At 43.8% G+C, this 13,001-nt stretch overlaps 2 protein-coding genes across 4 annotated transcripts in view; both read right to left on the minus strand.

Moving 5' to 3' along the window:
- Pkn (serine/threonine-protein kinase N) overlaps positions 1 to 9,198 on the minus strand; it is a 58,669-nt gene extending 49,471 nt beyond the window's left edge. For all 3 annotated transcript variants that reach the window (XR_013082765.1, XM_076793343.1, XM_076793342.1), the window contains exons 1-2: positions 8,823 to 9,198; positions 829 to 957 (exon numbers count right to left, since the gene is read on the minus strand). Coding sequence is in view for 2 of the 3 variants with exons in the window: in XM_076793343.1 (XP_076649458.1) it covers positions 829 to 957; positions 8,823 to 8,846 (153 nt within the window). In the remaining variant the exon portion in view is untranslated. The remainder of the gene's footprint in view (positions 1 to 828; positions 958 to 8,822) is intronic.
- Positions 9,199 to 9,915: 717 nt separating this feature from the next.
- Cog6 (conserved oligomeric Golgi complex subunit 6) lies at positions 9,916 to 12,730 on the minus strand. The gene is made up of 9 exons (XM_076794022.1): positions 12,598 to 12,730; positions 12,068 to 12,342; positions 11,837 to 11,981; positions 11,556 to 11,767; positions 11,258 to 11,481; positions 10,808 to 11,199; positions 10,568 to 10,729; positions 10,344 to 10,505; positions 9,916 to 10,270 (listed from the first exon to the last, which is right to left on the minus strand). The coding sequence occupies exons 1-9, from the start codon at positions 12,673 to 12,675 to the stop codon at positions 10,037 to 10,039; spliced, it is 1,884 nt and encodes a 627-aa protein (XP_076650137.1). The 5' UTR covers positions 12,676 to 12,730; the 3' UTR covers positions 9,916 to 10,036.
- Between the last annotated feature and the right edge of the window lie 271 nt (positions 12,731 to 13,001).

The following is a 13,001-nucleotide window of genomic DNA, read 5'->3' on the forward strand; positions in this document are numbered from 1 at the left end:
GATCGCCACCAGCAAAAATATCCTTGCAATAACTCCTTGGTCCACAGATTAATGTTGCCATTTCGATTCCTGCCCTCCCTCTTGGTCACGAACTAACCCTCAACTTTTCATTAAGCTTTAGGGAAATTAACGATCATCCAATTTCTTCATTGTTACAAGTGTGATGTTGAAACTGTTTGTTTCATTTAATGCCCAGATCATTTCGTTTCAACTTTATGTCGTATAAAAATGCACAGTAATATTGATCCAATTTATTTGTTATCGCGTACTGATGGAACTAACCCCTCTTCTACTGTTGAATTGTGTAATTTAACTACCAGACTTCTCCACTCTAGAATCATGTTTTAAGCTCTATAAAATTTCAAAGAATGGTGGAATTGAGAATCGATCCAGTTTATTTGTTACCAAGCACCGAGTTAATTAAATCGTCTAATTCAATGGCGAGAACTCTCGGTCCCTCGACAATTATCCTACACGAAAATCGCTGTTAAAATTGATGCAATTTGTCACCGAACACGTTTATTGAATTAAATCACGTAACTCACCGATCGCATACACGGGGATCCCTCGATCTTTTCCCATCAAGAGATCAGCGAAAAAGGAGAGGACAAGAAGGAAGCGAGGTTCCTTCCTCTTTTCCCCTGCCACCCCCGTTTCCACCGGAGGATCGTGTACCCGTGCGAGCGGTGCTACCGTGTATAAGGTACACGTCGAGCAAAAGGGAGAGAGAGAGAGAGAGAGAGAGAGAGAGAGAGAGAGAGAGAGAGAGAGAAGAGCTTCGGAGAAGAGGTGTGCGGCCGAAGGAGGATAAGCGAAACGTCGACATACCTTGCGTATTTCTCGGCGTATGTGCTCCCGGAGCTCGTCGAGACGAGCCGGCAAGGGCACCTGGTCACTGCCAGCCACTCCATACTTGCTCGACAGTTCGTAAAGAACCGGGTGCCTGATGTAATCGCCCTGAAACAGATCCCGAATTCGATTATTCGACGGTGTGCCTCGCGCCGCGAGCTTATACCGTGAATTATGCGACTCGCCGGCAAGGATGTGATCGTGCCACGGAATGTATACGCGGGAGACTGTCGCGCGATATATCTATTACCGTTTCGATTTATGGGACCACTCAATTAGATAACGTAAATACCATTTTCCAGCGGTTTCCGTCGACTTTGATCGATACCACCGCGGGAACACGGTCTCCAGCTTTTTATAGCGATTCCAGGAAATCCAGACGCGAAACCAATATTAATAGTTCCGATATTGGGACTGTAGATTTTCTTGGACACTCTTCAGGGAAAAAACTTGTTCGTTGAAAACGTGTCCTTTTTCGTTAACCCTTTGCACTCGAAGCTATTTTACCTCCGAAAGGAAACATTTCTTCCGGCCTAGAATATTTCCCTTCTATATATTTGTTTTCATGTTATACATACGAAAATGATGCAATTTACTCGTAGAATACCGAAGTGTTTAGTAATTTATTGAATACAAATACATTGAATAATGCAAAACATATTTTGAATAATGATACAGCAATTTTTGGTGGTGCCTTACAGTCACCGTTCGAGTGCTAAGGGTTAAAGGAACTGAAAATGTTTCGTAAAACTTAATTCGGTTAGTCATGAATGAGCAGACGTAACAATTCGACTGTACGATTTTTATTCAACGATTCGGAGGAACACGTGTCCGAAACTGCGCTTCGAAACGGCAGAACTTTCAGAGTCGATCAACTCTAAGCCTCCTTTTATTTTTGAACGTTCCATCGAAAATATACATAACGTGGTATATGGTTGGAGGCGCGACATTGTGTTCTCTGGTGGACGTATGGAAGTCACCATTTCAATATATAATCGGTGGAGCGTCAAATGTTTAACACTAGGTTTACGGAGCATTAAAAGTGACTATTCTACATTACTTTATAAAAATAAGAAGAATGTGTCTATCCAAGTTTTCAACCATTTTTTAAATAATATATACCTAAGGGAATAAGTTTCAGTTAGATGGATCTTCACAATCTCAATAATCGTAAATTAAAAATATTAGAACCAGTCATTTTGACGGGTCCCGTAAACCCAGTGTTAAAACAGGGAAAAGATAAATTCGAGAGCGAAACTTTACACCGGATATAAACGATCCTAGTTGCCCAAAGAGGGTTAAGCATTAAATGAAAATTTGATTTCCTCTTCTTTGTTATTGAAGCTCTAACGATCGTGGCCATAAAGAGAATCACGCTTAAAAAATGTTTCCGCCCGCGAAGGGTTAAAGAGGGAATTTATTTTCTAGATCGTCAGGCGACCGTTTCGCTTTGTTTCAACGGTGATCGAAATAACCGTGGTCGCGGGCGTTTTTCCGCGAAACCCGAGGCGGAATCGATAGCACGCAAATTTGCGAGGAAAACAATTTCCGAAGCGTGTTTAGAGCCTCGCGCCGCCGGAAATTGTCTGGCGCGTACTGCGGATGTGCACACCGTGTGTGTGTATGTGCCGTTCGCCCATTCAGCCGGTTCACAGTTATAAAACTGTAGTCGCGAGAGAAAATATTGATCTTCGAGCGCGATCCCCGGCTATCGACGCTCCGCACACATTGCGATCGGACTATTAATACCGCTAATCGATCAATATTTAAATCGTTTCGCTCCCGGTCGACCTTGATCGAAATATACGATCAATTAAGAAGGCACGATCGGGATTCGGGCCGCGGCTGCTTCTGGGTACTTAACTCGGACGAAACTTAGTTCCTCGCGCAATTACAGGTGTGACCGGTCTGATCAAACGTCGCCGTGCGAGTCTGCAGAAACGACCCTGTCGAAATCAGGACGTCTGCATAATTGTGGACGAAATAATTTTGTTGACTGCTCCGAGGATTTTGCTCTACTTTCTAACGACGATCAATTTCAAATATTAAATTTTGTGACTCGGGATCAATTTATGATGGTAACGCGATAAATCATTTCGTCAGGAAAAATGAAAAATGGAGGCAGAAAGAATGTTGACAACGTACCGAGCACGGTGATATGCAGTACCAAATGGCAGCGGGCAGATGTCCACAACTTTTCGACTTCTTTCCCATCCCTCGCACCGAAATAAACGACATTGTTCTCAACTGTGGTGCGCGCGACGTTATAAATAACGTGGAATTCCGCTTTATTTGATCCGTCGGCTTTTTTACGGTCACAGGAATTCGCGTTTGGTGCGCGAGAACGCTCGACGACCAGCTTTCATCGGTGCCAATGTTACCGGCGATAACGAACACAGGCGATTAGCGTCGTTCGGTGATCGGCCGTTCTATTAATCTAACAGCGATCGACGAACGGTCTCGCTCGATCGTTCGTCGGAGTCATCGGATCGAAACGAACGAGCACGATTAAATCCAACCGATCTATGCATCATCGCGCGACCAGAGTGCAGCCTGCCGTCGATGGGACCAAGTTCAACATTGCACCTGTTAGTATCGCACGCATACGCCGAAGATTCGATGCTCCTATCAGAAAAACAATGATTCACTCACCCGAGTATCAGACTGATACTTTTCCTTTAAGATTAATTCAGTGCCATATGATGTCTAGTGATGAATGCTGATGACTTTTTGGGCCACCCTGTTATCAATATTTAAGCATTGAAGTGCAGACACGAAGGAGATATAAATATTATTTTTCTTTTAAGGAAGTATCGAGGATAAGAAGTTTTAATTGTTCCGGTTTGTAAAGCGAATCATATGGCAAGGGATTAATTCACTGTTCGTTAATTTTGTGCCTCTGTGCGTCATGCTCTAAATAAGAGAAAATTTCGAATCAAACGAACGGAGATTTAGTAGTCGAAAGGACGAGTTTACCGTGCTAACAAAGTACTTTTATGTTTTAAATCGAGATAATGTAAATCCAGATGTTACGTTTTTAATTAACGGCATATAGGAAACCTGTGAGTTACAGGCAAACAATATTGCGTATATCAAACCGTGCCGGCAGGAACGCTGATCGAAACAATACCTTAATCGCAGAAGAGAGTTAATCCGTTCTCGAGATATTCGAGATACTGAATATAAGCACCGCCCGTCTAGAATTGATTAACATAACACGAACCAACCGATAAATCGCTTTTTTAACGTCGGATAGTTCACCGGTTACGTGAGAAAGTTATAATACTGTAACATAATCGGGCCCGTTGAATGCTGGCGGGCAGATTCGGGCCAAATCCGGCAGAATCGGGAAGATTAATAACAACAAAATAGATAGGGTATATTCCACTCTAATCTGTTCAGATAACCACGTCACACAATGCGGAAAGTATAGAAAGACTTTAAAGAAGATAGTTGAAGGTACTTGACTCGAGCTCAGTTTTCAAACGCAGCCACGAAATCATTTTTTCTTCGACTCGACCAGTTCAACCTAGTTTGACGGTCCGGTTTCGAAACAGCCTTTGGCTGCACCTCGCCCTTGCTCATCGTACGCTATTACGTAATTCAATCGAAAGTGCCGTGGAAAACGCTATGGCATTACGAACCAATAACACTAATCTACAAACGCGCGATCCACCACCACAGATACGAACGAAGAAATCATACCGAACATAAAACAGTCAGCAAAAACCTCTAGAAAAACAACAGCACTGACAACTCGTCCCTATTGCAAAACTAACACAAAAATCTCCGCGCAATATTTGATAATTGCAACTTTTATGTGTTTTGCTAAAATTCGTACAATTTTCTACCAGAGAATTTACGTGCACAAACTAAAGACAACAGCAATAGTCAGAAAAATAACAACAGTGCCACTTGTTCCTATTCGAAAAATAAAATAGAAATCTCCGTGCAATATTTGATAACTACAATGATAATGCGCACCGCTAGGATTCGTAGTATTACGTGTGCAATTATTTCAAGTGCTTTTTCGAGGTGCCCGCAAAGGACTCGAGAGCGTATGCAGCGAGGGTTCGATGCGGCTCGCGATGCACTTTGTCCCACCGGTGCAACGCGCTCCTCGACCACCTGTTGCAGCAAAAGTGTCCACGGGCTTTTATCTCGCCGACGATCTCCGCGAATTCACTGTTTTTTCTCCGCGGGCGTTCGCGAGCCAGGCCAACTTCTATCGTCGCACGCGCGATTTCCGTGGAACGTCTAGATTTGCATTTTTTTTCTTCCTATCGCGCCGGGCCGCGTCGAACGAATTCGAGCGTTCGTGCGAGACTGGAAACCGTCTTCGCCGATGGTCCCTTATCTCTTATCGCGAGCCACGATAACAGTGACACTCATCGAGAACCCGTTCGACCGGGAACGAACTCCACCTTCAACTTTATTCGACGGTTATTCCCTCGACAATCGATATCAACGCGCGAACGCGAGAGAGCGAGCGCGAGCGCGAGCGCAAAACGCTGATAATTAGTATCGCGAGGAATGCGAAATGCTCTTACATAAGCGGCTCTCGGATTCTGCTCGATGATTAATGTACCGTGCAATGATTCCCGCTGATAATACGCGCACCGTTTATCAGTTAAGAAGCATTGGCACCGTGCTTCCTACGTTACCGAATGGATTTTTTGAATGGGGGTCAATGATTTCTGCTTCGTAGCATTTAAAAAAGTATATATAAATGTTACTAAAATATGTACAAATATTACTCTGTAATTTGAGAAATGTTATCCATAGATCTAGTTTTAATTTCCAATTTTACATTTTACTTTGAAGAGAGATGGTGTGCAGGGGAGAAGTCGCGTCCGCGTGACGCCGGTCACCGGTGTCACGACCCTTATCAAAAAGGGGAGCCCTCCGTCCCCAGGTGAAACGGATCGGCTGAACCCATCCTCGGTTACGTAAGCCCTCTTTGAAAATGAATACATGCCGATTTACACCGGGGCGAGCGTCTGCGCAAAATTCTCGCCGCTCGTTATAATTATCACTATTTTCTTTGGCAGAGCCGGTAGACCGACCAAGCCCCGGAACGACGGTCCACATCTCGCTCGATCAGCATAGTTTCATCCAAGGTTCCGCGGCTATAGTTTTCGTAACCGGCAATAAAACCGTGCCGCGGCTGCGGCGGGTGTAAAACGATTTTAAAGAAGCAACGAACCCCGTCGTTTCCTCGTGTGCCGTCTGACACACTGACGCCACCAGCTATTTCCATGCATTCCGTAATATGCGTGCCATGCGTAATAATCCGCAGAGGTCAACACCTCGTTGCGTTTTCCACGACGAAATATCGCCGTGACCGGAAGTTGTTTGCGGTCCCCGCAAGGCCGACGATTTCCCGAGGAAAATGTTCGTACGTTCCGACGCGACTTTCGAAAAATTGTTGAAACCCAGGGCACTCGGAGTTGCCCCCCGGGGCAACGCCTCGGGGGCATATGACGCCACAGAAATGGTTCTCTCGATCTTGCAAGTTTAGTGTCGATCAGCAAAAGGTTATTTTGCTTCCTGTGTGGAGCTCGTTATAACGCATTATGCACGGTGCTGCCTCATGTGCATGTGATCCTCGAATGATACCCGAGGCAACTTCGAGGCATCATTAAAAATTACCACAGCATCAATCCAAACAATTTTCACTTGAGTAAGTTCGTTTGCACTGGTTCAATTCTACATCCACTCTTCCAATGGGGTTTCGCTGAAGTCGCAATCCTTAGAAAAGAAAAATCGTTTATATCTCTTAAGAATGCAGGACTTGTTTTGAATTACAGCAATCTTTAGCGGCGCCCTCGGAGGGAACGGTGAGGTGCAAACTATTGGCAATTGCTCTATGAAACTAAGAAAAATTAAATTGTCTAGGCGTCACGGCGCCTGTAAATAAATAGCATTTGGAGAATTGATCCTCTTTCGATTTCGATTTCAACTGCGTTCGCCTAGCGGGAAAAATCGAAGAGCTCAATGGAAAATTTACGCTGGCCAAAAACTAATGATAGCCGGCTGTGCGCGCGGTTATGATTAATCGCAGCGGCGAAATAGAACGCGAGACTGTGCGAGCGCGCGCGGGGGTGTCTCGGCGACGTGTACCATTTTATTTTTGGGTTACGCACCGCGGGGAGAGCGTCCGTTAGGCGAATTGCGAAAGTCGCGCAAATCCGCACGACAATCGCGCGCAGGGTGACGATCATGGCTGTGTCGCGCGAGGCCCGTGAACGCGGACCGGAAGCGGCTTACGTGCGCGAAGCTATCGCGTCGTGTTTCGCCAAAAATATTTGGGTGGCTGGCTTTGCAACTTAGCCCGGTAAATAAACGAAACAAACACATCGGCACAGTACTTGGAAATTATCGGCTCGAGGATTTTCTCGAAGAACGAGCATTTTGGGATTAAGCATGAGTAATCCGCGAATTTACGGAACGGCACGGGTCACCGGAAATTGGCTTTTTATGCGTTTCAGTTACTTTTACGTTAACCTAACTCAAGGATGCCACGTATGTTGGCACTGCTAATTTTAGGATGACAGTAAAGGCACAATTTTAAGAATTTTGACTTCACCAAATTCTATCGTATAGCGCAAACGATGGAGAACATGTATGCAAATCCTCGATACAAAGCAGCCGTCCGATTTCTTTAAACAAAAATTTGCAAACAAGGCTTAGAAAATGACAAAGGAATGAAATTCCGCAATATGTAATTTAAGCCTTTGCCAATTTTCAAGATAAATTATTTATTTTGCGACAAAGACAATTATACTGATTAAGAATCATTTTGACGTACCATCAGTTAGGAAGTTCATAAACTTTTCACCGTTTACACGAGACAACTCCCTTCTTAACACTGAACCTACCACGGTCGAATGACCGGTTTTCTATTTCACAATTATTGGAATTATAATTAAGCGCGTATCGTAATGAAACCCGTACGAAGTTTAACACTAGGTTTACGGAGCACTAAACATGACCATTTTACATTACTTTATAAAAATAACATGAATGTATCGATCAAAATTTGTAACCATTTTTTTAATAATATATACCCAAAGAAATCAATTTGTTCAATAATTGCTCATGGGTGCATTTTTACAATCTCAATATTCGCAATTTAAAAATATTAGAATCCGTCATTTTGACGGGTCCCGTAAATCTAGTGTTAAGTAAATTCAATCGTCTCACTTCTGTAAGAGATTTTTATGTATTGTGCTCGGTAGGATTAGTGTTAAGCGCAGCGCCGCCGTAATGGTGCTGCCGTGCACGATCGGCCGCCTCCTGTCAGAACGATCCTCGGCCCGTTGCTCGGCTACGCTTCTGACAAACGCTGCCCGCAAGAGACTATTCCCGTAACCTCGGGGAAATACCACTTGCCGGGCGAAACAGGTGCTACTGCTCTGTTTGGAAAGTTCTCAGGAGCACACTGGACGAATCGTGGTTGATATCAGGTGCGCGATGCCCGTCACGCCTCGCTTGATCTGTAACCGGGTGATTTTTCGGCCGCGACGCGCGTACAGCAATTCGCGTCCCATAAAAACGACCGTGCACATACTCAGCGGCCGCGACACGCGAAGCAACATGTAGTCTCGCGAATATTCTTACGGGATCGGAGGAGAATATTCTCGCGAATCAAGGAGCGAATGATATCAGGGACGAGTCCACTTCTGCCTTCGCAGGAGACGGTCGAGAAATCGATAATCGCGATCTCGAGGAGATCCACCGATCGTTCATCGGAAAACACCTTCCTCGAGGTCGAGGGAGAGACAAGTGGGAGAGAGCGTCGCTGAGAACGAAAGGCCGAACGCGAGGTGTCCGAGAAATCGTCGCGTGCCCGATTCGATTACGTCCGCCAACGATAGATTTTCTCGAAGATCGTTGGAGAACGAGCGGTCGGTCGGCGAGAAACCCGCGCACCAGTTCGTAAAGAGAGCGTGGATGGACCTGCGACTCACCTGATAATAGCTTGACTCCGCCATCTTGGACACTATAATCCACTCACTCACTCACTTGCTTTCTATCCGTCCTTTGTGCACGGGACGACCATGTCCATTGTGTGTTTACACGCGTAATGTACGCTGCTGCACCGACCGTTCGGCCGCGAGTGTCCGCATCTCAGCAATCGCAGAAGCGCCGGTTCTCACATCCGCCCCCGGGACCGTTCGCGAGAGAATCTGCGGGTTCGGGAAGCGACACGGGTGTTACTACCGCGGAGAACCGATGAATGAAAGACGCGCGGCTCGAGAGCAAAACGCAACCGGACACGAGCGCGTTCCACCGCACCAGACTGAAGACTGACGGCCGAGCGCCGGGCCAATCGTCGCCCAATGGCGCGCGCACTTTGCCAGTTGCCTCCGCACCGTTCTCGCTAAAGGTGAGTCCTCCATCCAACACCTACGGCGAAACGGCCGCCGCTCATTGGTCGGTTCCGCTGAGGTCGCCGCTCATTGGTCCGCACCGATGCGGCCGACGAACGGGACAACTCGCGCAAAAAGGGAACATTACGATCTCTTAATCCTCGGACACAGTTACGCGAAATATCCTCCTGCAGTTTTCATCTGTTTCAATGTAATCAATTATGTTTTCTCTTAATCGTATAGTTTAAGCAAACGCATCAGTTACAACACGATTGTAGAGAAATAAGAAAATACGTATGGGACGGTTAACCATGAAGCACAGAGTGCTCTTACAGAGACGGCACTTCGGTAACCGAGTTCCAGTGCGCATGATCACATAGACCGATTTTGTCACATTTTCTTCGAAATAAAGTGAAAAATAAGAATTTGAAATAGTGAATTACTTCCATTATTTTACTATGTTTATTTTGTAGATTTTTTTTTTTTGTTCGACGAAATCCAACGTTCCAGGAGTTTCGTCTCTACAAAAATACTCCATGCTTATACGAGCGCGCATCCGTTCTGCGCATAGCGGGTACTGAAAACAAGAGTAACATTCGAATATATGAATTAAACAATCGGCTGTGAAATAGTGGAAACAATGCATTGGAAATATCATTGGGAAAGTTTAAGAATAAATTTAGTCAAGCAGTTAATAGCGACGTGATTTAGTACGGCTTTGTGCGAGATCGTCAGAGGCCACGAAGACCAAGCTTAAAAATTTATTAAAAATTATTTTTACAATTATGTATTTACATGTTTCTCGTTAGCAATTACTCGGCGACCAAGATCCGTAAAAGGTCTTCCGGGCTCCTTGTGAAGAGTCCGTTCGGATTTTGGTATAGATTTTTGGGATCATGACAGGATTCGTATAGTTGCTTGTAAATGGCTCCGATCACTTCGAAGGATCGTTTTTGCGTTATTACGCGATGATTGTTGCTTTGTAATAAACTGATTTGAGGAAGTAACAGTACGTCCGGCATCACTAAGAAAGCTTCAAGTTTGTTCTATAAAATAACAGAAAGTAACAGAATCGTTTACCAATAGTTTTCAGTTTATATTGTTAAATTAATAACTTACTGTAAATTCTTTTACGCTCAGAGGATCCATGCCAGGAATGGACGATAACGGGCCTTGCTCGTGCCCTTGCAAAATAGTATAGATCGATCCAAGATTTAAATGCGCTACTAAAGAGCTCGCTTGTTCCGATGTAAGGGTATCGATTTGCGCATCGGATTGGGCCTAAAACATGCGGTTTTAACACATTACAACGTACAACTCAGGTTTCAAAATCAGTCAGTTACCTGTAATCTTTCTAATCTTTGATCCATGTATTCGTACAATGCTAAGGTAGACTGTATTTGGTGCATGCAATTCAGGAGATACACAGCCATGTCCACTGTGGGTAATCTCGATGCGGTTTCGTTCACTTCTTGCAGAAGTGGATCGATGATACAAGATACTATCTGTAAACAACTCGATACATTACTTAAACATCACGGATAGTTAGCATTGATTGAGTTAATATTCGAAATAATACAAACTTGTAGCATATCTTTTTCCCTATCTTCCGCAATGCTGGCCACAGATAGAATTTCATTCAGTAGCGCTAACAATCGTGAAACGGATGGAGCTGGTACCAGATCAGTTCCAGGAGGTTCCGCACGTTCACCAAGCGCGATTCGCGTCTCTTTCTGCAGCCTACTAAGAAAACTTTTCTCGCTGAGTACCAATAAATCCGACAACGTCGAGTCCAAGGCACTCTCAGGTATTGCTTGCTGAATTATGTCGCGGTAAAACCTGAGAAGAGTTGTCACCGAGTATAACACCGTGGCTGGCGCGTCCGCGGAAACAATGTGTTCTATTCTTGACTTCAACGGATGGCAAAGACCCTCGGTGATGTTACTCAAAGATTGTTTAACTTGATCGGATATATCTGAAACGAGCATTATGTGAAACAGTCGAAGCAAATGGGAGAAGATAATCGTTTTTACCAGTTTTATCGCAGCCTTTCATCAATGTTATAATATTCTCCCTTTCAACGGGGATAGCCTGGTGCAGCCAAGCAAGCATGTCGCCGACATATCTTTTCGGATCGTTTGCATGCATTTCAATGGGATTAGGTGTTCCACCGTATCCCTCTCCCAATGTCAACGCATCTATGAAAGACCCTACCAGCGCAGTTCGTCTGGCTGAACAATATTCGTCTAAGATATATCTGAAAGTGCAAGTATCAAATGATTCGTCAACACATGCACACATATTTGCAGATGTTAAGCTCTAAGAACATACTTAAATAAAACTGGTCTATCTTGAAGTTTATTCATTGCTTTAATTAACAGTGGTGCTAAACGCTCGTTTTCAATGTTTTTACATTGATTCTGTGTCCACCTATATAACCTTTCAAGGGCCGACTCTTGTAACAGAGTCATTCGTTGCATGATATCTAAGCCCAACGTTTGATATCCTGACTGCATCAATATCCTGCAATTGCTATGAATCTCCTGTAATATTAAGAACCTATTAAGAATTTCCTCCGACATCCACGGATGTATTAATTTGTACAGGTGTACCTGAACACGATTGACCACAGAAAAAAATTCCTCTGTTATAGGCGAATCTCTGCTTGGTCCATGCAAAATGCCTAATTCGGTCTGAGTTAGTTGAAAATTTCTAATGAACGCAGTTGCAACTTCATGTTGCATAGACAAGGTTTGACTGAAAACATAAGCAAAACATTTCAGGGTACTTTGTTGCAAGGATTTGTATGGTAAAGTGGATTTCATTTCACGAATCAAATCTACCTTTTACTTTGAAGTTTAGTTGTTTGATCGATGAGCTGCGATGTTTGGGTTTTGGTGCTTTGCAGACGATTTGTCATACATTGTACAGCAGTGTTCATGGCTAGAACGTCTTGATAGATGACATCCAAGGAAGCTTTCACTTCTCTAAAAGCAGACAGAAACTCCTCGTTTATAGCCAAACTTCGTCTTTCTATCTTGCTGCGTAAATTTCGACGAGCGTTCAGTGTATTCTCCGTGAAGAATGTGGACAATTCTTTCAATGCCTCGAGTGTGTCCTAAAAACAGATAAACGTCGAAATGATTCTATCCATTTCTGTTACCAAACAATATTGACAAGTGATGCACGTAGTAGTAGGGTAAGGGACCCAATTACTGTGTCTATATTAATTATATTTCTTTATGAAGCATAATGAATATTAAAGAAGAGACATATAACATAAATATTAACTGATTATAATTTAATAGGTAGTACATATAGGCATAGGCACCACCACAGTAATTGGGTCCCTTACACTATATCCTTCAATTACCTTGTCGTGTTCGACCCTCGATTCGAGTAGCTTGTTTACCCGTCGAACCAAGGCAGTGTTAGGATTTTTTTCACTCATTTTAAGTACTCGGTTTTTTTCCCCACCAAAATCATTCGGAAATATACATAACCTATGTATTCGACAACTGTCACGTAGCTTACATCAACAGATAAAAACGCATACGTAGATAGATATACTGTATACTTGTTCACTCTTCTTCAACAATCGCGCACCTTATCAGCTGTATTGAAAGCTCTCCCTTATGCTTGAAATATTTCGCCAACGAGAAGAACCTGCGGTTAAATATATTCTCAACGGTATTCAAATGTTTCTCGAATTACTGTGCGTTGATATTCAACATTAATCGTTAGGGTTCGCGACGAATTCGGTGAATATCCAATTAT

The sequence above is a fragment of the Halictus rubicundus genome, chromosome 9 (genome assembly GCF_050948215.1).
Source record: "Halictus rubicundus isolate RS-2024b chromosome 9, iyHalRubi1_principal, whole genome shotgun sequence".
NCBI lineage: Eukaryota > Metazoa > Arthropoda > Insecta > Hymenoptera > Halictidae > Halictus > Halictus rubicundus.